General features: G+C 38.1%; 1 protein-coding gene and 1 pseudogene across 1 annotated transcript; both read right to left on the bottom strand.

Annotated features, from left to right (window-relative positions):
* Window positions 1–17,961: 17,961 nt before the first annotated feature.
* Window positions 17,962–19,711, bottom strand: LOC117613174 (annotated as a pseudogene).
* A 421-nt stretch (window positions 19,712–20,132) lies between these two features.
* On the bottom strand, window positions 20,133–22,033 carry LOC117613175 ((+)-neomenthol dehydrogenase-like). Its single transcript, XM_034341812.1, has 5 exons — window positions 22,014–22,033; window positions 21,681–21,927; window positions 21,435–21,503; window positions 20,986–21,165; window positions 20,133–20,597 (listed from the first exon to the last, which is right to left on the bottom strand). The coding sequence occupies exons 1-5, from the start codon at window positions 22,031–22,033 to the stop codon at window positions 20,133–20,135; spliced, it is 981 nt and encodes a 326-aa protein (XP_034197703.1).
* Between the last annotated feature and the right edge of the window lie 4,461 nt (window positions 22,034–26,494).

Raw genomic sequence — 26,494 nt, 5'->3', positions numbered from 1 at the left:
AGCATTGCATCGTATTTGGTGCAATTTGGATCACATCAAATTGTATGATTAATTTGCCGGAGGCAGGCTGCATAATGTAAATAATTGTACGATTGTTTAGAGATCACATCAAATGCAATTGATTAAGATATGAGGGGCAAGAAACTTATCTCAATTTGTGTTCGATAGTTTTTATGTCTAAATTATAAATGCAATCTATTGTCTTTATTTCAACTTATTGCTTTATTTAATTAATTCTTTATCTCGTGAATCTCCTACACAAACCCATCAAACATTTAAGTATAGCATAATTAAGGAGCCATTATCAAGTTGAATCATATTCATGATATTGATTTTGGTCAGATTAAGGCTCCGTTTGGGATTGCATTTTTTCGTCAAAAATCTGCTTAATTTTAAAATTAAGCACTTTAAGGTGTTTGGTAAAAATAAAATATCCTAATTATTTTAAAAACAGTGATCTTTTGACAGTAGCTTTTAAAAGCAGACTCTTGATTGCTTTTCAAAGTTGCTTTTAAAAGAAGAAGAGATGAACATTTAAGGAATTTTTTTAATTCCCAAAATACCATCATTCATTTTAAAAAATGACACCACCTCCACTTCCACATCCAACTCCACCATTTGAACTACCACATTCACTACCTCCACAACCACCACCTCCACCTCCTCCACCACCACGACCACCACCACTATCACCACCACGACCACCATCACCACCACCATTACAATCACCACCATCACCACCACCACAATCGCCATCCCCACCACTACCACTACCACAACCACCAACCCATCTTCTATAGTTACAACAATTTTATATTAAAATTTACCAAACGGTTTTGACACTGCTTTTTGTATTAACAGCATTTTAAAAATATTGTTTACCAAACATGGAGCTGCTTTACTTTACAGCTAATTATTTTCAAAACACAGCGAAAACAACTTTTTTTTAAAAGTAACAGCAATCCCAAACTAGATCCAAGTTAGTACATAAACTATTGATGATCATTTCTTCGTTAATTATAAAAAGGGTAAGATGGTTGCACAAACTTTTTCCTTCTGATAATGAGAAACAGTTCCAGACACTGTGTTCTAATATCTTGCATTAAACCTTGGGGTTGCTTTGCTTGTAACAATGGCATCAACATGCTCAGACAACATTTCTTGCATGAAATCCATATCATCATCAACAGTCCACGCATATACTTTCTTCTTTCTCCTGTTAAAACCCAGATATAATATTAAAGCATGAAATCTCATAACATGCATATACGCTAGGCAAGACCGGTCTTGAGATATTGAAGGCCATGAGTGAACCTTAAATTGGGGTTTGACATAAGTTAACACAAACTTACACCATTACGTAATGCTATACAATAAATGATTTTTTTCTTAAAGTGACCAAAGTACCCCTACTCCCAAGGACAAAATTGAAATTTCACAAAAGAATTAAATTGGATTAAATCGATTAAATTGGGTATTTATTATTTTAGTTTGTGATTGTGAAAGTAGCTGGGATATTGAATGTTGGTGTTGACATCGGACAAGCCTTTAACACAAGCGGATTTTGAAGTCGCGCCCTGAATAGAAGTTGAGGCCCTACAAACCAACACAACTAGGAATGTCTTTGTGTCAACAATTTGCTCACTCGGTATATATATAACATTTGTTAAACATATATTATGACAGGACCCGACCCAATTTCCACTTTGGAATTCGAGCCAAGTCCTGTGCGTGTCCAACGTCTGGCGAATGTCGGGCACAATTGACCTTTTTACCCTTCTTACTTCAACTTCTCTTTAAATTTCCTTAGACTTCTGCCGAAAATTCGGCAGAATCTCCTCTGTATTTTGACCAATCCCAAAATTTTTCACCTGTCAAACAATCTCAAATATTTCACCCAACAGCCAGAATGTTTCCAGTAATCAACTCAATTCTAATCTCCAAATTTTCAACTGGATATCAGAGCATATTCTCAAGTTCTCAAGGTTTAAAGGATTTTCTACAATTCTACCTTACTTGGTGGTGCGGAAGCTCTGACTAGCCCGGTGGTGGATCCCGCGTACCTCTATGGCCTGGGGGCGAAAAACAGTTTGAAAATGTGAGTGGACAAAAATAATGTTCTTCAAAACAATTATCATAAACATAATATCCCCCATTGTAAAAAGGAAATTTAGCTAAATAAAACTGAATACGTACTTTCTACGCCAAGTATATTCAACTCAAGGCATTCTATCTCAGTCATATTCAAGCTTTAAAGTTTCATACTAAACCACTGAAATCAAAGCTCTCATAAAAGTGCTGAAATTAAACGTGTATAAAAAGTTCTATGCTCAAACCTTGCATACTGAACAAAAATAAAAGTATCTATGCTTGAAAAATCAGAAAAGCTGATTTAAAATAGCTGAAAATCATAATTAAATAAAAGAAACTCAAAATCTTTTGAAAATACTACCAGTTCGTACCCCTGTCATTTCCGTCAATTCCCTGGCAGGTCTCGGGCGTCACACAGGCTACCCGAGCCGCAAACTGGCGAAATCAGGGGACTATGATCAGCCTGTCCCGCCGGCAGATTCCTCGGTGACACCAAGTCAGCTCGAGTCGCTCTGGCAGGATGCAGGGGACCGTAGTCAGCCTGATCCGCAATCCTGGCAGGTCTCGGGGACACAGAGTCAGCCGAGCCGCAATCCTGGCAGGTCTCGGGACACCAAGTCTGCCGAGCCGCAAATCCTGGCACTCACGGTCCGAGCGTCCCCGAAACTCGTGAGGCAAAGTCAAGTGCACTGACTGAACTATAATCAGACTGGATGTCCGTAGACATCGGTCCAACTCTGGGTAATCACCAAAGAAAATGGGTACGAGATGGTTTTAAAATAAATTCCTTTAAAAAAGAAATATCTGAATAATAACTGTACAACTCAAGTCGTGCTGCGGTCTTAACTGATTCAAAACTCAAACTCTGTTTCTGTAACTGGTAAATAAGCAGCACCGACTTATAGCATTATTACTGTACTGCTCATATTCAAAATCGTATTAAAACTTACTCAAAGACTGAATGAAGAAACTTACTCAAATAAACTCATTTATAAAACTCATGTAGATAAAATCATTTATAAAATCTATTTTATATAAAAGCACATCAATTCATATAAAAGCACATCAATTCATTCATAAAATCTAATTTATGAAAGAAGGTCCACTCACAGATGGTCCGAGCTACTTCGACCCCTCGAAGGTCTCTTTTACACTTCTGCCGAGCTCCTGGTGCCTGATTATCCCGAAAGATTAAATTAATAAACTGCTGAATAAAACGAAATTCAACTAAACACCCTGCCCCCGGCTCCTAGAAATACAAACACTTATTCCAGTTATTCCTATTCCCGCCTCAGCTTTTTAAATAGTTAGGCCGGCCTCAAGAGACCCAGAACCTCGATAAGCGATGAGTTGCTCGATCGGCCGATCCGGGACCCCGTGGGTCCACGGTCTCCGATGGCCAATCTGAGCTTCCCGGAAAAGTTTCTCATAGGGCGGGAACCAAGTTCTGCGAAATTGGTCCGAATCGGACGGTCGGATTGGCCAAAATCGCGTTATCGCTTAAAACCCTAACCCTAGCCCCAGGGTTTGCGATTCCGGAGTATTCGGGACTCCGATTCGCGATCCGTCGAATCCTACGCGATCCTAAAATCACGTAAATCGACATATCCAAAATTCAACGCGATCCAACGATCACACGACACTGCACCCACGGACCGCGCGATATGGAAAATCCGTTCGGGGCTCAAACGAACTCCGAATCGGGATCCGCAAAATCTCACGCGCTCGTGACGACACGAGGACCTCAAAACTGGCCAGAGCCGTGCCACCACCCTGGCCCACGTCCGCCACACGAGCGGGGCAGATCGGGTGTCCAAAGCAATTCGGGTGTGCCGAAAAATCGTGGAACCAAGACTCCAAACTCCTATCCTAGGTAAAACACCCCATTTGGAGTCACTTTTGTTCTTGGACAACCCCCAAAAAGTGACCGGAAACAGTAGTTTCGAAGGGCCGAAGTTCGGCCGAATTTTCAAGTTCAAAATCGAACCCCTTAGAGCTAAAATCGATCGAAGCCCATATACCCAACAGCTAGAGCACGAAACATAGCTCAAAAACCATACCTTACTCGATCAATTTGGTGGAGAAACGAGGAAGAATTTCAAGCTGGAAGTTCGGGTAGCTTCGAACGAACCTCCGTCGGAAAAAACGATTTTCCGGCCATCTCAGGGCGTCCCCGGGGTTGATGTCGGTTGGAAAAGGCAGGGGACTCGATGGCGGTTCCAACGCCACCGGTCCCGTGGCCATTGGAGCTTGGAGGCGGACCCAGCACCCTCTGGAAGTCGGTGGCCCGTTTCGCGCAGAGTCTGGGTTTATATAGACGCAACTTCGAAATATTTACGGTTATGCCACTGAGACTCTTTTGACCATAACTTTTTCGTTACAACTCCGATTCGGGCCCACTCTGTGTCTACGGACTCCTTTCGCCGTGCTCTACGCAATGGCGCAAGCGGAATTCCCAAATTCTTTCTCGATCAAAAAGTCAAATTTTTCAAAAAAATGCAAGGGCAATTTGGTCTTTTCGCTAAAAGATATTTTCTTTATTTTTTAGATATTTTCTTTCTTTTTAGATATTTTGTTTTGGGTTCTTACATATTATACACATAAAAAAAATCGAGGCCCCTCAAAAATCAGGAGCCCTGTGCGGTGGCACTACTTGCACACCCTCAGGACCACCCCTGACGCTAGGTACCACAATGTTTACGAATCAAGTCAAAGTCATGCCCATATGTAATTCTCACAATTGACTCATCAATCAATGGGTTGTATACACCAACAACGGCAGCACCTTTCATCCTCAGTAAGTTGGTTCTGGCCTTGGTAGACGGATCGATCATAACAATGTACCCCCCACCTGCATCATCATATGTCATAAGCTAACTAAAATATTTTTTCACTGACAGTTAATATTGTAGTGCGAACTCAAATTTCTTCACCTAACCCCTATGATCTATGATCAGTGGTGGATCCAAGATTTCAAATTTGGGTAGGCAAAAACTTACATACAAAGCTTGACAAGAGATTTTTTTTTTGGGTCAATAACTTGACAAGAGCTTATAATAATTCACTCTGCCAAATTTTGCCTTCAGCAACGGATAACATCCATTGCCAAATCACCCTTCCTACCGTGGTATTACTCACCTTTGCCTATAACATTACCTTTATATATTTACAACATCAGTTCTATAATAAACACCGATGCTAAAGAATTCCTATGTGTGGCAAAAAAAGTTGACCCCCGATGCCTAAACATGCAACGGCATCGGTAGTTTTAATAGTCCTGATGCTAAATACAGTTTATAGCATAAGAATTTTATACTACACTAATGCATTTTCTGACTTACAACATCACAAAAACCAATAGTGCTGATGCTATTTCTAGTTGTAGGCATAAGTTGTCTTATGAGTAATGTTGTTTTAAATTTTGAACTTTAGTTATTTGTGCAAAATTGAGCTTGTTATGAACAATATCATGCTGTGTTACACATATAAAAACACATATAATTTAAATATAACCAACACTACAATTTTTCCAACCCCACATATGACAACAAATTTTGAAATTTACATATAACAACAAATTTCTTCATTTATCAACCTTGAAATTTGAGTACAAAAGATAAATATAATCTAACAAACCAAATAAATATAAATTAAAATAAGTAACTCTCTATTAAAACTATCATAATAAATTCCAACCAAATACAAGAGGGAGTCTCAAAATATTTGCGAGGGAGCGTGGAAAATATTTTTTGGGAATTAGGACTGCAATAAAGAAACTAGATAGGAATATGAATAAACATTTCATATTAGATATTTATTGCTATTTTATGACATGAAAATTGTGAAGGCATGTTGAGTTTGTATCATGTGGGCACCTGAGAAGCTTTTTGGGAGCTGAAGCTCATGCCTACCTTGCCTACCTAGTGCCTAGTGCCTATGTTGCCCTTAGCATAGGACCGCCATTGTCTATGATCGTACAGTTACAATCACTAGTAAAAAAAACCCCTTGCGCAACCAAATTTTGCGCGACGAAAAACTATTCGTGGCTCAAAGTCACTTTGCGCGACGAAACTTGAAACTTCGTCGCTCAAAGTCTTGCGCGACGAAAAATAATTCGTCGCGCAAAGTCACTTCGCGCGACAAACTTTTGCTCGTCGCTCAAAGTCTTGCGCGACCAATTTTGCGCGACGAAAAATTTTTCGTCGCTCAAAGTGACTTTGAGCGACGATAAGTAAACTTCGTCGCGCAAAGTCCTTATAAAAATAAATAAAATAAAATAATTATTTTTTAAAATCTTTGCATGACGTAATCCAAACATTTTGTCACCTAAACCAATTTATTTTTGTTTTCTATTTTGTATGCATAACCCTTAAGAAATTAAACGGTATATATATTTATTAAGTAGCTTTAAATTTATTATTTTAGATCGGATCGGATTTTTATTAGAAAAATATATTCTTGTTGTTCGGATTGGGTTTTTGTTAGAAAATATATATTTCAAATTGACGATCGAATTATTTCATTGTATTCATATCGGGTCAAGGAGTGTAGCAGTAAAAAATTATCAAAATCGGAGTTAAAATAACCGTTAAATCTTGAGTTTTCATTATAACCGTCGAAAAGTTTTGTCCCCTTACTTGATCTCTGAATGTTTATTTTTTTTGATTTTTGGCGTATATGATCTCAAAGTATAAACAAACAAGTTTGATGGTTGGATCGTTGAAACTAGTTTTTTTGAATACATATGCCATCAAAACAATATATTCACTAACAATTAAGAGTTTATTCATACTTTCGTTAAATATAACATAAGATTTTGTGGTATCCACTAGTGTAAATATTTTAAATTGAAGATCAATTTCAGTCATTGTATTCATATAGGGTCAAGGAGTGTAGCTGTAAAAAATCATCAAAATCGGAGTTAAAATAACCATTAAATCATGATTTTTCATTTACAACTATTGAAAAGTTTTGTCCGTTACTTGATCAATGAATGTTTATTTTTTCCGATTTTTGGCGTATATGATCTCGAAGTATAAACAAACAAGTTTGACGATTGGATCGTTGAAACTAGTTTCATAGAATGTGTATGCCATCAAAACAATATATTCACTAACAATTAAGACTTTATTTATATTTTCGTTAAATATAACATAAGATTTTGTGGTATCCACTAGTGTAAAAATTTTAAATTGAAGATCAAATTCAGTCATTGTATTCATATAGGGTCAAGGAGTGTAGCTGTAAAAAAATCATCAAAATCAGAGTTAAAATAACCGTTAAATCATGATTTTTCATTTATAACCGTCGAAAAGTTTTGTTCCGTTACTTGATCTATGAATGTTTATTTTTTTCGATTTTTGGCGTATATGATCTCGAAGTATAAAAAAACAAGTTTGACGGTTGGATTGTTGAAACTAGTTTCGTAGAATGCATATGCCATCAAAACAATATATTCACTAACAATTAAGAGTTTATTTATACTTTCGTTATATATAACATAAGATTTTGTGGTATCCACTAGTGCAAATGTTTTAAATTGAAGATCAAATTCAGTCATTATATTCATATAGGGTCAAGGAGTGTAGCTGTAAAAAAAATCATCAAAATCGGAGTTAAAATAACCGTTAAATCGTGATTTTTCATTTATAACTATCGAAAAGTTTTGTCCCGTTACTAGATCTCTGAATGTTTGTTTTTTGCGATTTTTGGTGATAGGACCCGACCCAATTTCCGCTTTGGAATTCGAACCAAGTCCTGTGCGTGTTCGACCCCTGGCGAATGTCGGGCACAAAAGACCTTTTTACCCTTCTTGATTCAAATTCTCTTTAAAATGCCCTTAGACTTCTGCCGAAATTTCGGCAGAGTCTCCCCTGTATTTTGACCAATCCCAAAATTTTCCACCTGCTAAACAATCAGTAAATCCATCCCAACAGCCAGAACATCTCAAGTAACAGATCTCATCTCCAGTTTTCCACTAATACTAGATATCAGAGCATACTTTAAAGTTTTCAAGTTTTCAAAGATTTTCTACAAACTCTACCTTGGTGCGGAGGCTATAATTGGCCCGGTGGTGGATCCCCCGTACTTCTACAGCCTGGGGGCGAAAACAGTTTGAAGATGTGAGTGGACCGAACATAAGAATTCTTGAAAACAGTTTAACAATCATAATAACCCCCACTATAAAAATTGTTAAATAAACTGAATACGTACATTCCATTTGGAGCCTTCTAAACTCAAAGCATTCCATGTAAATCATAATCAAACTCGATAAATTTTATTCAAAAGCACTGAAATCAAAGCTTGTAGAAAACACTGAAATCAAACTTGTATAAAAGCACTGTACTCAAACCTTGTATAACTGAACAAAACTGTATAAATGTATCAATGCCTGAAAAATTGGAGAAGCTGATATAAAATAACTGAAAGTCATAATTAAATAAGAGAAAACCCAAAATCCTTTGAAAATACCACCTATTTGTACCCCTGTCATAACCGTCAATTCCCTGGCAGGTCTCGGGCGTCACACAGGCTACCCGAGCCGCAAACTGGCGAAATCAGGGGACTATGATCAGCCTGTCCCGCCGGCAGATTCCTCGATGACACCAAGTCAGCTCGAGTCGCTCTGGCAGGATGCAGGGGACCGTAGTCAGCCTGATCCGCAATCCTGGCAGGTCTCGGGGACACAGAGTCAGCCGAGCCGCAATCCTGGCAGGTCTCGGGACACCAAGTCTGCCGAGCCGCAAATCCTGGCACTCACGGTCCGAGCGTCCCCGAAACTCGTGAGGCAAAGTCAAGTGCACTGACTAAACTGAAATCGGACTGGATGTCCGTAGACATCGGTCCAACTGTGGGTAATCACCAAAAAAATGGGTACGAGGTGGTTTTAAAATAAATTCCTTTAGAAAAATCTGAATAATAACTGAAATCTCAAGTTGTGCTGCTGTCTCATCTGATTCCAACCTCAAACTCTGTTTCTATAACTTGTAAATAAGCAGCACAGACTTATAGAACTGTTACTGTACTGATCATGTTCAGAACCGTAATAAAACTTACTCAAGATCAAATAAAGAAATTTATCCAATAAATTCATTTCTAAAAACTTATTTATATAAAATCAATATAAACTCATTTATAAAACTTATTTATATAAAATCACATCAAATCATTCATGAAATCTGATTTATGAAAGAAAGTCCACTCACAGATGGTCCGAGCTACTTCGACCCTTCGAAGGTCTCTTTTGCAATCCTGTCGGGCTCCTGGTGCCTGATTACCCATAAAGATTAAATTAATAGACTGCTGACTAAAAAGAATTTCAACTAAACCCCCTGCCCCCGGCTCCTAGAAATACGTGCATCTCCTTCCAAGTTACTCTTATGCCCTCGTTAGCCCTTTCAGACACTTGGACCAGTTTTGGGAAGGTCCGACGCTCAACTAAGTGATAAACTGCCTGATCGGCCGACCTAGGACCCCGTGGGTCTACGATCTCTGATGGCCAATCTGGGCTTCCCTGAAGGTTCCTTACAGCGAGGGAACCGTGTTCTGCGAATTGGGTCTGAAATGAACGGTCGGATTAGCTAAAATTGCGTTATCGCTTAAAATCCAAACCCTAGCCCCAGGGTTCGCGATTCCGGAGTATCCGGGACTCCGATTCGTAATCCGTCGAATCCTACACGATCATGACATCGTGTAGACCGACATATCCGAAATTCAGCGCGATCCGAATATTTAACGACACTGCACCCACGGATCGCGCGATATGGAAAATCCGTTCGGGGCTCAAACGGACTCCGAATCGAGATCCGCGAAATCTCACACGCTCGTGACGACACGAGGGTCACAAAACTGCACAGAATTACATCACTACCCTCGCCCACGTACTCCAACGCGCGCGGGCAGCTTTGGGTGTCCAAAGCGATTTCGGGTGGCCGAAAAATCTCGAAACCAAGACTCCAAACTCCTACCCTAGGTAAAACACCCCATTTGGAGTCACTTTTGTTCTTGGACAACCCCCAAAAAGTGACCAGAAATAGTAGTTTCGAGCGGCCGAAGTTCGGCTTTCAAGTCGAAAATCGAACCCCTTAGAGCTAAAATCGATCGAAACCCATATACCCATCAGCTAGAACACGAAAAATAGCTGAGAAACCATACCTTACTCGATTGATTTGGTGGTCGGAAGTGAGAGAACGAGCTCCCAAAAATTTTCAGAAAAACTGTTGGAACCAGCCTGTTTCGTGGCAGTTTTCGGCTACTACAGTAGCGGATGGAGGCTGAGGAGGGGCATGGCTGATAGAGGGAAGTGAGGTGGTTCGTTTGGGACCGGTATTGCCTGAAACGGTGGCCTGAGTTGGGAGAAATCGCTGTCTGAAGTTGGCTGGTCGAGATGGTTCGAGAGAGAAGAAAGCTGGGTTTATAAAACTGAACTTCGAAATATTTACGGTTCTGCCACTGAGACTCTTTTGACCATAACTCCTTTGTTACAACTCCGATTCGGGTCTACTCCGTGTCTACGGACTCGTTTCGCCGTGCTCTACGCAACGGCGTAATCGGAATTACCAAATTCTTTCCCGATCAAAAAGTCAACTTTTTCCCTATTAAATAATGCGAGGGTAAAATTGTCTTTTTGCTAAAAGATATTTTCCTTACTTTTTTAGATATTTTCTTTCTTTTTAGATATTTTGTTTTGGGTTATTACAATCTACCCCCTTATAAAAATTTCGTCCTCGAAATTTGCATCTCTGTGATTCCAAGCGGGGGAAGGATTACTCCTGCATCTGCAACTCAGGTTACTACACTGCAAATACCACTGAAAGCTAATTACTTTCCTTTCCAAAATCGATACAGTTAGGATTGACTCTCTTGCTTCCTTAAATCCCACTATACCTTCCTCAGGCGATAATTATCGAGAATACTTATCTGAAGATCCTTCTTCTAGTATCTGTATAACTTCTTGCCAATCCTGGATTACTTAGAGTCTTTTTCTGCTTAATTCAATCAGATTCTTTATTTCCTACAATTCTTCCAGATTTCAATGAACCTTGCTTAACATTCTTTCTTCATACTGGAGTAATCCATACTATGTCTCGAGTAAGGCATCTATTGGAGACATCTAATGCAAGGAAATCCAACAACTGTCACTTAAGGCATACTCTCAAACCAGCATCTTTTTACTCAAATCATTCTGAAACTGTAGTACATTATGTCTTAATAACCTTCCCACAATTTGAGTCATTTTCTTAAGATGGTCGTCTGTCTAGAGTGAATTGCGATATTAAGCTGAAATCAAGGCCCAAAAACTTCTTTTACCTGAGTCCAGCTGAAACCTAACCTGGATTTCTAATTCTAAACTATAGAGACTGGTATTCCACTAGCAGGGTCCAGAACGGTACCTACCACATCTGGCACACTAGGGCAACTTCTCATGTTAGAGCCTATCAACACCTGTCTCTCCATACTTCTGGCTATGCCAGCCTTAGAACGATTTGTAATATCACCATCCTGGCTGGTACCTCTACTGAAACTAGCTCCAGTTCGATGGCCTCCAAGCCTGCGACCGTTCGATGATTGGAAACTGTGATCACCACCGTAGTATCTCTCTTAATCTCTTCCTGATTAGTATTACCTTCATCCAGATACTGTGCGCCGAGCGTACCCCTTGGTCTGCCCATTATCTGACTGGGACAGACATCACCACAGCCTCCACATTGACCAACTATTAACCTGATCGTAACTAGGTACTACCTCTTACTTTCCAATCTCTACTAATAGAAACAGTACACGAAACCTTTTTCTTGTATCCTGATCCAGTCATTATCTTCTATTCTACTGCAAAAACTGCTGCATTCACGCCTTCTGTAGACTTGTAGATAGGACTGACTATCACATCTGGCTCTGAAATACTTGTCCAATATGAATCAAAGAATTCTAGTATCGTTCTTAACCAAATCCCATCAATTCTCTACTCCTTTGTGAAACAACCAGAACCTCTCAAATCTACTCTTCTCCTTCAATTTAATCCTCTTTTTACTCCTCGGTACCACCATTATCCCAATTTATAACTCTCCCTCCTTTTTACTTGGTCCACCTATCTCACGGGTGGACTTCTTAGCTATTCAATCTCTATTAAAGTTAAAATTAATGACTTCAAGGTCTAGTATACGTTAGGGTCTCCTTGTTTACTAAGTACAGTGGGTACAACTCCTAACAAGCCTCTAACAAACGATTTCTCTGCCGGTTCAGATACCGGTGCAATTCCTGTCTGACTTGAAAATTTCATCCCTTTACGTCAGGATATCTGTTTAATTTTCCTATGGATACCACCACCATTTGGGCCCAATTTGAAAAGAACCGAGGTGCACAATGTGCGAAGTTTACAGGAAGTATAAACCTATGCTCTGATACCAAATTGATAGGACCCGACCCAATTTTTGCTTTGGAATTCGAGCCAAGTCCTGTGCGTGTCCGACACCAGGCGAATGTCGGGCACAAAAGACCTTTTTACCCTTCTTGATTCAAATTCTCTTTAAAATGCCCTTAGACTTCTGCCGAAATTTCGGCAGAGTCTCCCCTATATTTTGACCAATCCCAAAATTTTTCACCTGATAAACAATTAGTAAATCCATCCCAACAGCCAGAACATCTCAAGTAACAGATCTCATCTCCAGTTTTCCACTAATACTAGATATCAGAGCATACTTTAAAGTTTTCAAGTTTTCAAAGATTTTCTACAAACTCTACCTTGGTGCGGAAGCTATAATTGGCCCGGTGGTGGATCCTGCGTACTTCTACAGCCTGGGGGCGAAAACAGTTTGAAGATGTGAGTGGACCGAACATAAGAATTCTTGAAAACAGTTTAACAATCATAATAACCCCCACTATAAAAATTGTTAAATAAACTGAATACGTACATTCCATTTAAAGCCTTCTAAACTCAAAGCATTCCATGTAAATCATAATCAAGCTCGATAAATTTTATTCAAAAGCACTGAAATCAAAGCTTGTATAAAACACTGAAATCAAACTTGTATAAAAGCACTGTACTCAAACCTTGTATAACTGAACAAAACTGTATAAATGTATCAATGCCTGAAAAATTGGAGAAGCTGATATAAAATAACTGAAAGTCATAATTAAATAAGAGAAAACCCAAAATCCTTTGAAAATACCACCTATTTGTACCCCTGTCATAACCGTCAATTCCCTGGCAGGTCTCGGGCGTCACACAGGCTTACCCGAGCCGCAAACTGGCGAAATCAGGGGACTATGATCAGCCTGTCCCGCCGGCAGATTCCTCGATGACACCAAGTCAACTCGAGTCGCTCTGGCAGGATGCAGGGGACCGTAGTCAGCCTGATCCGCAATTCTGGCAGGTCTCGGGGACACAGAGTCAGCCGAGCCGCAATCCTGGCAGGTCTCGGGACACCAAGTCTGCCGAACCGCAAATCCTGGCACTCACGGTCCGAGCGTCCCCGAAACTCGTGAGGCAAGTCAAGTGCACTGACCAACTGAAATCGGACTGGATGTCCGTAGACATCGGTCCAACTCTGGGTAATCACCAAAAATGAATGGGTACGAGGTGGTTTTAAAATAAATTCCTTTAGAAAAATCTGAATAATAATTGAAATCTCAAGTTGTGCTGTTGTCTCATCTGATTCCAACCTCAAACTCTGTTTCTATAACTTGTAAATAAGCAGCACAGACTTATAGAACTGTTACTGTACTGATCATGTTCAGAACCGTAATAAAACTTACTCAAGATCAAATAAAGAAATTTATCCAATAAATTCATTTCTAAAAACTTATTTATATAAAATTAATATAAACTCATTTATAAAACTTATTTATATAAAACCACATCAAATCATTCATGAAATCTGATTTATGAAAGAAAGTCCACTCACAGATGGTCCGAGCTACTTCGACCTTTCGAAGGTCTCTTTTGCAATCCTATCGGGCTCCTGGTGCCTGATTACCCATAAAGATTAAATTAATAGACTGCTGACTAAAAAGAATTTCAACTAAAACCCCTGCCCCCGGCTCCTAGAAATACGTGCATCTCCTTCCAAGTTACTCTTATGCCCTCGTTAGCCCTTTCAGACACTTGGACCAGTTTTGGGAAGGTCCGACGCTCAACTAAGTGATAAACTGCCTGATCGGCCGACCCGGGACCCCGTGGGTCTAAGATCTCTGATGGCCAATCTGGGCTTCCTTGAAGGTTCCTTACAGCGAGGGAACCGTGTTCTGCGAATTGGGTCTGAAATGAACGGTCGGATTAGCTAAAATTGCGTTATCGCTTAAAATCCAAACCCTAGCCCCAGGGTTCGCGATTTCGGAGTATCCGGGACTCCGATTCGTAATCTGTCGAATCCTACACGATCATGACATCGTGTAGACCGACATATCCGAAATTCAGCGTGATCCGAATATTTAACGACACTGCACCCACGGATCGCGCGATATGGAAATCCGTTCGGGGCTCAAACGGACTCCGAATCGAGATCCGCGAAATTCCACAAGCTCGTGACGACACGAGGGTCACAAAACTGCATAGAATTACATCACTACCCTCGCCCACGCGCTCCAGCGCGCGCGGGCAGCTTTGGGTGTCCAAAGCGATTTCAGGTGGCCGAAACATCTCGAGACCAAGACTCCAAACTCCTGCCCTAGGTAAAACACCCCATTTGAAGTCACTTTTGTTTTTGGACAACCCCCAAAAAATGACCAGAAATAGTAGTTTCGAGCGGCCAAAGTTACGGCCAGATTTCAAGTCGAAAATCGAACCCCTTAGAGCTAAAATCGATCGAAACCCATATACTCATCAGCTAGAACACGAAAAATAGCTGAGAAACCATACCTTACTCGATTGATTTGGTGGTCGGAAGTGAGAGAACGAACTCCCAAAAATTTTCAGAAAAACTGTTGGTACCAGCCTGTTTCGTGGCAGTTTCCGGCTACTACAGTAGCGGATGGAGGCTGAGGAGGGGCATGGCTGATAGAGGGAAGTGAGGTGGTTCGTTTGGGACCGGTATTGCCTGAAACGGTGGCCTGAGTTGGGAGAAATCGCTGTCTGAAGTTGGCTGGTCGAGATGGTTCGAGAGAAGAAAGCTGGGTTTATAAAACTGAACTTCAAAATATTGACGGTTCTACCACTGAGACTCTTTTGACCATAACTTCTTTGTTACAACTCCGATTCGGGTCTACTCCGTGTCTACGGACTCGTTTTGCCGTGCTCTACGTAACGGCGTAATCGGAATTATCAAATTCTTTCCCGATCAAAAAGTCAACTTTTTTCCTATTAAATACTACGAGGGTAAAATTGTCTTTTTACTAAAAGATATTTTCCTTACTTTTTTAGATATTTTCTTTCTTTTTAGATATTTTGTTTTGGGTTATTACATTTGGGGTATACGATCTTGAAGTATATAAAAAAACTCTTATGGTTGGATAGTTGAATAGTGTGTGTGTATATATATATATATTTATTAAGTAGCTTTAAATTTATTTATTTTGTACGTATAACACATAAGAAATTGAATAGTATATACATTTATTAAGTAGCTTTCACCTTAATTATATTTTAAATCATAAAATAAAATATTTTTATTATTTATTATTCATAACAATTATTTTTATAAATATTGTGCTACGAACCAATTTTTCGTCTCTCAAAAGTTTGAGCGACCAACAGTTCGTCGTGCAAAACTCAAAAAATTTGGGCGAGTACCAAAAATGGGATGCGGGTTTTTAAAATTAAAAAAAAACTTTAGACTTTGCGCGACCAATATTTTTTGTCGCTCAAAAATTTGGGCGGGTACCAAAAATGGGACGCGGGAATTTTTTTTATATAATTGTTTTAGACTTTGCGCGACCAATATGTATTTTTCGTTTCACAAAAATTTAAAAATTTTGGCGGGTACCAAAAATGGGATGCGGGAAATTTTTTTTTCAAAAAATAATTTTTTTAGACTTTGGGCGACCAATATTCCTATATTCGTCGCGCAAAACTTTGCCCGACAAACAGTATTTTCGTCGCGCAAAGTGATACGATTTTAAAAACCGAAATAACTCCTCCACCATTTTCTCAATTTCTTTCTCTACTCTTACCTCTCCTCTCTCTTTCCCTCTCTCCCCAAATCCCACCCTTTCTCTCACACTCACTCCTCTTACTTAATCTCTCATCTCTCTCTTCACTATCTCTCACTCACTTTCTCATCTATCTTTTCACTATCTCTCACTCTCTCATCTCTCTATCACTATCTTATCTAATTCTCTCTCACTCACTTCTCCCTCTCATTCTCACTCACTCTCAATCTTGCCAAAGGAATATTCTCTCCAAATTTTAAATTGTTTTCATTAATATGTGTTTTTGGAGTTAGTTTTGAGTTTGTTTGGGGTTTGGGATTGAGTAAAGGGGAGAGATTGGAGTTTTGGGTTGGATTTGTGGTATAACAATTTTAGGGGAGATTATGCATTTTTTTTTGTTTTTTTGTTGTTGTTGTTATTTGACCATATTTGTTTTTTTTGTAGGTAATCATCGAGACTTTGATGGCTAAAGTTGAGGATTAGGAAGCTATCAAAACATATCATCCGCCACTACCACCACAATATGCTTGTATTAGGATTTTATTATTGTACTTTGCTAATTTATGTGTACATTTTGAATATTATATATATATTTATTGGATTATTTGATCACTATTTTTCATATGTAATTTTATTTTGAATATGTCAATTTAAATTAAAGTAATTAAGAAAAATCTTACAATTAAATTAAATTTAAAAAGTAAAAATTTGAAAAAATTAATATAATTAAATTAATATAAAGTGATTTAAAAAAGATCATACAATTAAATTACATTTAAAAAGTAAAAATTTGAGAAAATTAATATAAATAAATTAATATTAAAGAAATAATAAAACAAAAAGTCAAAAACCTTGCGCGACAAAATATTTTGTAGCGCAAACTATTAAATTAGTTTATTTTATTACAAAATTTTAAAACACAAAAAATATTTCGTCGCGCAAATATTTGCGCGAACGTTAGTATTCGTCGCGCAAAACTCTAAAAATGTGGGCGGGTACCAAAAATGGGACGCGGAAATTTTTTATTTTTTGTAAATTTTTTTGAGACTTTGCGCGACCAATGTTTTTTGTCGCGCAAAGTTTGTGCAACGGATATTTTTCGTCGTGCAAACCTTTGTGCGACCAATGTGTTTCGTCGCGCAAGGTTTTGCGCGACCAATGAAAAAACTTGGTCGCGCAAAGTCTTTCTTCACGATCTTTGCGCGACGGATTTTGCGCGACGAAGTTTTTGTCGCGTTAAAATTTGTGCGACTACAATGTATTTTGCGCGACGAAATTCTCTTCGTCGCGCAAAATGTAAAATGTAGTAGTGAATGTTAGACAAATGAAATCAGTAACGTACGTAATATATTAATTTCCATAAACATTGTTGATGTCCAAAATTGGATTCAACTTAGATAGAAGAAATGTGGAGTTTTCAACATAACTAAGGGGCTGTGGACCTTGAGAAAGGGGGATTTTCGGTCACAAAATCATACACTTCGAATTTTTTCATCATCACTTTCCTAACTTATAGGAGAACGAAAATTGTACCAGGACATCTGCAGAAACCACAAATTGTAGCATTGACATTGACTTATAAATTATAATGGACAAAGAATAAATCCACCAAATACGAATTACTTTTATTGCAGAATCATCATAAAGAATCTCTATATGGAAGGTGATCACTCATATACCTCTAACATAAGTCTCTCAACATCATTCGTTACATTATCGTAGATGAACTCTCGATTACCCTTATTCATGAAACATATGAAAAACCTCTGTGATCATCATAATTATTCAAAACGGGGTTGCTTCTTTGCATAAAAAGAAGTGGCCAGTAGGACCGCCATTGGGGAATAGCGCCAACCTGACAAGGCTTTCAGCACCTTCTTCGATTTAGAAGTTGGGGTACTTCTTGGCCAGAATTCTACTGTATGCAGTCACAGCTGCTTTTGAGACTGTATAGGGTGGAAACATAGTTGGCCAGCTTTTGTTTTCTACCAAACCTTGTTTAAGGTCTTCTAAAAGCTCAGCCAACACTGCATCTATTCTCTCTTCTGTATGGCTTTCGGCATCACTTAGCACCTCTTTAGCCCATCCATTTGGAAAAATCTAAAGCAACATGAAAAACATGAGAGTTTTGATTTGATTGAATACAGAAACATTAAACGTTAAACCATAGACTCCATTAAACCAGTAGAAAACACTGATTAAGAGTTAATGCATTTCAAGTAGGCCCATTTATGAAAGAACTAAAGAAGAAGAACAGATTAGGGACAAAGAATCCTATAAATATCTTTTCTAAAGGCAAATAAGTTGACTGAAATATTAAGTTTCGTCAACCATATTGACAACTGAATAAGTGGAAACATGATCTTGTTAGGAGAATGTAAAAAGAGAAACATAAATTTGAAGTTTCTCATACCACAAGCTTAGAAACACCGGAAGAAACGTTAACAATTCTTGGTGAATCAGATAGCTGGAGGAGGGGCAAAAGTGCTTCAGTCACTCTTTTGGTACCATAGTAGTTTGTTTTCAGGCCTTCTTCTGCTAACTTGTAGTTCGGTGTTGTCGGTATTGCATTCCAGCGGATTTCTTCAGGCTTCTGCATGCAGTAGAAGAAAGTTAATCCTCATGGAAGTTCTGCATCATTACTTTCCTAACTTATAAGAGAATGAAATTTGTACAAGGATTGTGTTCCCAGAAAATTTCATTGCCTAAGCCCCTAACCTCACCTCAAACAAGGAAATTGTTTTGCATCTAATAGAATTTGGCATAGTTTTCATTGATTCATAATTGGATAGCTAAACACAAGTATAGTTTTCTATATTAGAAGCACAGTCACGAATTGCAAAACATGAACAACAAGAAGCAGTAACCAATTTGACATATGATGAATATATATATGATATATATAACCCAGAACCTTACCTTACCACTTACAGCTGATCTAAAATCTTCAGGCTTTATTTGGTTTCCAATCATTCCTGCATTGTTTACCTACACAACACAGTACAGCAGTTGCAAATATTTAATCTTTTTATGTTTATTTCAACGTAAAATGTAAATCAAAGCAAGTAAAATCAGTAGATAATTAGAGATTATGTATAATAAAAAATTGTAATAAATATTATGCTTTATTGCAATAAACAGTTAAAAAAACAACAACTGAATTTCAAGATATACCAAGATATCAAGTTTCCCAAATTGGGTTTTGAGAAAATCTGCCAAGGAAGTAACTCTAGAAGGATCTGTAACATCAAGTTGATGAAAAACCACAAGGTCAGAGAGGCCAAACTCTTTCAATTTATCAACAGCTTCAAGACCCCTCTTCTCATCTCTAGCAGTTAACACCACAGTGACCCCATTTGAAGCCAACTGCTTAACTGTGCCAAATCCAATCCCCTTATTAGCCCCTGTGACAACTGCATACCTGAAAAGAAAAAAAAAAAAAAAACAGAAACCCAATATAGTAAGATAATAAGAAATGTCCAAGAAAATATGTATACAGTAGAACCAGGCACTAACTCTTTGTTGCTTCTGCCATTGTTAATTGGCCTTCAGCTATCAGCTTATTTCTGGCTTATTTATAGGCCTCATACAGTCGACCATTATTTACACACTCAAAGTCTATATAGAGTAACGTTGTTTATGCAATGAGGTCATATGTTATGCTTTTGACATTTCAACTTTCAACCAACCATTCTTTTTGGTTCAGTTTTCAACCACACGCTACAATACTGGGGCCTTTGAACGTCTTTGTCAATCGATAACTTCTTCTGGGCTAGGCATTAATTTTATAAGGGATACAGAGTACAGAACTTCCAATCTTTCCATATATAAACTTGAAATAAAAATAAAAACTCAAGCAAAATGTGTTCTCTACTTCATGAATTTAAGAAATTTCAGCAATGCCAAAATTTATTTTATACTGCAGAATCATCATATGAAATCTCTAGGGAAGTTGATCACTCACATGCCCCTTCCCATCTATAACTCCCCCAATTTTTCATGTCACAACTCTGGAGGATCATTATTCCTATGTTACATTGTACATATAAATATTCAAAAAGGTGACAGAGAAAATAGTGGCTGGTAGGACCGCCATTGGGGAGAAGCACCAACAGGACGAGACTTTCGGCACCTTCGTTGATGGTTAAGATGCCAGTATTGTAACTTATATCAGTTTTGACAAATCCAGGGCTCACACAGTTGATGTAGAAATTTGGATACTTGTTGGCCAAGATCCTAATGTACGCGTTCAAGGCTGCTTTTGAGACTGAATAGGGTGGAAAGAGAGGAGGCCAGCTTTTGGTTTCTGCTAAACCTTGCTTAACGTCTTCCAAAAACACACCAAGCACATCATCTATTCTCACTTCTGTAAGGCTTTCAGCCTCACTTAGCACCTCTTTAGCCCATCCATTTGGAAAATTCTGAAGCAACATGAAAAAAAGAAGAGTTTTAATTTGGTTAGGAAACAGAAAACGTTGCATCTAAATATAATTGATAGATTGCTTACAATTTAACCTTTCACTACTAATATTTAGCATCACAATAAGAACGGTTATTACTATCTCGAATTTTGAACAACCTTCCAAAGGGTTAATTGAACTTCCAAACAAAAAAAACAAAAAAAACAAAAAAAAAAACAAAAAAAAATTAGAATCAGGTCGATTAGTGAAAGAATTAACTAAAGAAGAACAGATTAAGGACAAAGAATTCTCTAACATCTTTTGTACAGAAACTTCATCAACGATATTAACAACTAGTTGAAACTTGAGAATTCCAAGAAAGAACACACATTTTTGAAGTTGATCGTACCATTAGCTTAGCGAACCGGGAAGAAACATTAACGATTCTTGGTGAATCAGATAGCTGGAGGATAGGCAAAAGTGCTTCAGTCACTCTTTTGGTCCCATAGTAGTTTGTTTCGAGGCATTCTTCTGCTAATTCGTAGTTTAGTGTTGTTGATACTTCACTCCAATCGATTTCTTCAGCCTTCTGCATTCATGAAAGGACATGTAAAACCCTCTTGCAAGTTTTGCATCATTACTTTCCTACACTATAAGATACAAAAAAATTGCAGAATGGTTGTGTTCCCAGAAAGTCTAAGCCTCTAAGCTCACCTCAAACAAGGAAATTGTTTTGAATGCAGCATATTCATAATAAGGTAAGGTCCAACCAACCATATATGACCCAGAAGCAATGTCGAATCCAATTCCAAAAACCCCAATTACTTTTAAGGTCACAAATTATATGCAGAACCTTACCTTGCCACTTACAGCTGATCTAAAAGCTTCAGGGTTCAGTTGGTTTCCAATAATTCCTGCATTGTTTACCTACACAGTGCAGAAGTTAAAACATTTTGGATCTTTGTTATGTATATTTCAACTAAAAATATAAATTATTAAAGCAAAGCATAAATTTCAGTAGGTAATCAGAGATCATCACAATTGCAACATTTTGCTCTCTATTTCTTTAAGCTGCAAAACTGAACTTAAAATTCCAAAACTTACCAAGATATCAAGTTTCCCAAACTGGGTTTTTTCAAAATCTGCCAAGGAAGCAATGCTAACAGGGTCTGTTACATCAAGCTGATGAAAGACCACCAGGTCAGAGAGGCCAAGCTCTTTTAATTGTTCAACAGCTTCAAGACCCCTCTTCTCATCTCTAGCAGTTAACACCACTATGACCCCATTTGAAGCCAGTTGCCTAACCGTGCCAAATCCAATGCCTTTATTTGCCCCTGTGACAACTGCGTACCTGAGAAAAACGATAGCCCCAAGAACCAAGAAAGATAATAAGAAATGGAAAAGTACAAAGCATATAGAAGAACCAGACAACACTACCTCTTTGTTGCTTCTGCCATTGCTAATTAGCTTTCAGCTCACTCTTGGCTTCTTTCTAGTTTTCACACCATTATTTATAGTTGCACCATTATATTGTGCATGCAATGAGGTCATATCTCAAAAATAAAAATATTGTGCATGCAGTGATGTCATATCTCACTATATCTCACCAAACCCGGTTATTAACTTATTATTACTTTCATGACCCAAAAAAACATGGTTAGTTTTACGTTTTTCTTTTTTGGCTATACCACTTTTTTGTCAATAACGGCAAAATTGTACTTTCTTAAATCCAAACTAACAAAGGCCATAATGGCTTATTCATTGACTAAAAACTAACAAAAATATAAAATCACTTGTGCAAGAACCAAAAGTATATAGGCTTTATAGAAGATCTTATTAATTAGTGCGATTTTCACATGTAAGCCCATAAATAAGACCCGAAATATAAAAGAATTCTACAAAATCCAAATCTTAGGAAAACTCAATTTGCCTTTCGGAATCAAAATAAGGAACTAAATTTCTATTTCAGACACTCCTATGTTTACTTCACATGGAGAACTGAAAATGCGAGTGACACCCACACAAAAGTAGTAATTTAACTCTTGATTTTGAAGGAATTGGACTCTTGAGGTGGTATTCTAATTCATGGAGAACTAACACATTAGGAGTTCAAGTTTTTTATCCATTATATCCTCACACAATTTTAAAATTTTCAAATTTACTATCTACTCTATGAGGGTATTTTAGTAATCAATTTGGTTTCAATTCTAATTCATGTGAATTTAACTTGTAAGGAATTAGTACCACTCTCACCCCAATTCCATATGGTTTAATAAACAACTTCAATAGGAACTCAGATTCCAACTCTTCTCAATCCAACTCCTCCTCAATTCAATTCCTCCAAATCCAATTATGGATTAGTAAGCGTGCCATAAATATACCATACAACCCTTGAAAACCCTAAAAATTACAACAATGCCATTAGTTTTTTTTTTTTCTCTTTCCTAAAAATCATAATCCAAGGACAATAATGGTATTACACATATAATTCAAATTAAAATATTACAGTTCAGTTGGTCATTTTTCTTCAATTTATAAGGTTAGGGTGTGTATATAAATTCAATGCAAGAAATGAATTTTATTATACATTTCTCTAAAATTTTCAGAATGCCCACTAATCAAGGCCCTGGAACAAGGAATTAAAATTTCAGATCAGTGTTAAAGAACACACAAAAATATTAAAATATTCAAAATAATATGGCATTAATAATAGCATTCAGATATTTTAGCCACTAAACAATTAATGAACGAATTGAATAAACTAAACAATAAGACCACGTGCTTGCTCTACAGGATTTCAGAAGGCTCGGCACTTCCTGGAACTGGTCAACAACTTGTTCTTGTTCAAAACCCGACCTCGTTGTGGCTTTAGCTTTGGTGAAGGCATAGGCAAGTTCTTGATGTCGATAACTTTTGGAACTCTCGATAGCGTTGGTGAAGCTTTCGCGAACACTAGTCTCCAACTTCTCTTCATCATCCCAATCTTGCCGATGGTGAAGATCATGATCAGTAGACTTTGTGGGCTCCTTAGGGTTTTGTTGGCTCTCTAAAAAATCAGAGAAGGCTCCGCACTTCGTCGAACTGGTCAACGGCTTGTTCTTGCTCCAACTTCCCTTCATCATCCCAGTCTTGCCGTTGATGGTGAGCATCAGATTTTATTGGCTCCGTAGGGTTTTGTTGACAAGAAGATGGAGGTGGAGCGCTTAGCATCAAGCGGAGGGTCTCCAAACTCTTCCCTGTGCCGTGGGATGGTGGTTTGTTGGGCTTCTCTTGAATTGCCATGTTGTGGTCATCAAGTTTGACGTCGTCGAACAAGTTGGAGGGATCAAAAGTCGTGGTTTCACTTTCAAGGATGAAGACAGCTTCGAGGTCGTCGAGGGGAGGGCAAGCGAGTCCAGCGAAGTCGTCATCGTCAACGCCAACGCCAACAGGAGGGGAGGGCTCTCGCTCGCATCGCTGTTCCTTCAAAGCCTTCATCTTGTCTGAAAGAGAAAGTAGCTAGTGAAGTGAAGGGTCTCGATCGTTTGAAAGATAAAAGATTATAGCGAATTTTGGAAACCCAGTGAAGGGTCTCGATCGTTTGAAATCACAGTGGCTAGTGTTTACAAAAGCCTCACACTACATATGTATTTATAGTTTCCTGTTTCCTAATCTCAACGGGAAAACCAATATTTTATTTAAATTAATTATAATGTACTTTTACAATTTGCCAACTCACGTTTGGATCTACTTATCTTGCTGTGAAAATATTAAAATATTCGAAACAATATGGCAAGAATTAAATACCTGTTATAAACTAAAAGAGAAATTGGAGAGAAAAATGGAGGAAGCAGAGAAAGATTCTTCAGATTGGAATTGATCGTTTTCTCTATCTTCATTACAAGAGGGGTGAACCCTTTTTGTAGGAAAAATCTTCCAACATGTGGGCTCCACAATGTGGGCTCCACACTCAATTATTTATAACACTCCCCCTTGGAGACCACAAATGATACAGAATATGCCTCGTTAAAACCTTGCCAGGAAAAATCCAGTGGGATAAAAACCTGGTCAAAGGAAAAAAAGAGTACATAACCATGTGTAACATAAAATTCTGTGTATATTGATACGCGTGCGACACTGCCTCGTTAAAACCTTGCCAGGAAAAACCCAGTGGGATAAAAACCTGGACGAAGGAAAAAGAGTACAGTGTGGAAAGGTCTTTATTGATGGCACGCTCCCCCTGATGTTTGACAAAATATCTTGAAGCCATACTGTTGATCAGCTTTCTGAATATCATAGTGGACACTGCTTCTGTGAGTCAATCTTGAGCGACACTGCCTCGTTAAAACCTTATTAGGAAAAACCCAGTGGGATAAAAACCTGATGAAGGAAAAAGAGTACAGTGTATGAAAGTCTTTATGAATACCATGCTCCCCCTGATGAATATCTCCCCCTGAAAACTTCATGACTAGTTGTTTCCAGTAAGCGACCATAGAGATTTCTAGAGTCCGCATATCTAATAACACTTGGGCTATTTATAATTTCACTCAAAAATATGCCCATATATGGTGTTATGCTTAGATAGCATCAAATATGCCTCACATCATCCAAAATGATGGAGTTGAGCTCTATCTGGAAAATACGATGTCCGGTCCAATATACTTCCGGAAAATCCTTAAAGTGTCCAACGGATAATCCTCATAAAAATGCTTCAATACTTTCTTAGTATAAGCAATAATCTCGTTGGCATAATGCTCGATCTTTCAGTCGAGACAAATATTTCTGGAACTCTTGAGAAGTTTTAATGTGTTTGCAAACATATTAATGTACTCACTGAGGCAATTTATGCATATTAGTATTGAGTACGGATTTTGTGCTTCAGGCACATGTCATTCGGGGACTTGCTTCATGCAATTTCAATCCTTTCAAGGATTTTGTTTAAAGGGATTAAACTTTATGACACATTATATAGCTTTAACCCAGCTATTTATACATCTTTAGGGAATCACTTCAGGAGATATGCTTTGTGCATTTAATAACCCTTAAAGATAACATGTTGGTCTCCGTAAATGTGCAATAAGGGGGCATAATTGAATTTGTAAATATGGAGAAAACCCAACATTCCTTGTTTCTGCCAGAAAACATTGTGTCATACAAAGTAGGTATATTCCCTTTTATTCCGAACACCCAAGTATAACTTTCAGTATTAACAAATTTTTGGGTTCGTACTGTGGGTTTGTTCTTTCACGTTCATTCTCATCTATAATGGAATTGCCTCATTCCATTTTGGCCAATGATATTGTCGACATTTAATAATTGAACGTGGTTCCAATCAACACAGCCCATTGATGATTTGAGTAGCTACTCCAAAATCAAAATTTGTCATTCATCAATTCATGATCCCACCATTCTCATGTGCATGCGCATGCATCAATTATAAGCATTTCTTTGCTTTTTGGGTACCCAAGCCACTGCAGGGGGCTTTTATTATGTGAGAATGTGGATTATAACCTCCAATGGAGCGTTATTTTATAGTAGGGCGTGGATAATCTCCATTTAGGGAGTTGGAACATTTAGAACCATATATCTGTCATGCTGCAGGCATGCCACAGATTAATATATACATGTCAATTGATTTCTGGGACTTTAACCCATACAATTTGCAACGCATTAGGCGTGCACAATATCAATATTGACATGTCAAAGGATTGTCCTTTCGGGACTTCAATCCACATCATTTGCTACGCAACAGGCGTGCATCATATTGATCAATGCTATACCCATATTCTGTTCTTATGGGACTTTAATCTGTGCAGTGTATTATCAATGTATCCAACTTGCAATTTGTAAAATTTGCATTAATAATTCATGGATACATACAAGCCATTCTTTTGGAACGGACTTATCTCCCCATTTGGTTACCTTTCAAGATAAAATAT

Source organism: Prunus dulcis, unplaced genomic scaffold (genome assembly GCF_902201215.1).
Source record: "Prunus dulcis unplaced genomic scaffold, ALMONDv2, whole genome shotgun sequence".
NCBI lineage: Eukaryota > Viridiplantae > Streptophyta > Magnoliopsida > Rosales > Rosaceae > Prunus > Prunus dulcis.
The sequence above is the reverse complement of the archived record's forward strand: the minus strand, read 5'-3'. Positions and strand labels throughout refer to the sequence as shown.

Coding starts and splice junctions, on each gene's coding strand:
- LOC117613175 (XM_034341812.1), bottom strand. CDS start 22,033: ATGGCAGAAGCAACAAAGAG. Junction 21,928..22,013: donor ATGGCAGAAGCAACAAAGAG/GTAGTGTTGTCT, acceptor CGTTTTTCTCAG/GTACGCAGTTGTCACAGGGG. Junction 21,166..21,434: donor GATCAGCTGTAAGTGGCAAG/GTAAGGTTCTGC, acceptor TCATGAATGCAG/AAGGCTGAAGAAATCGATTG.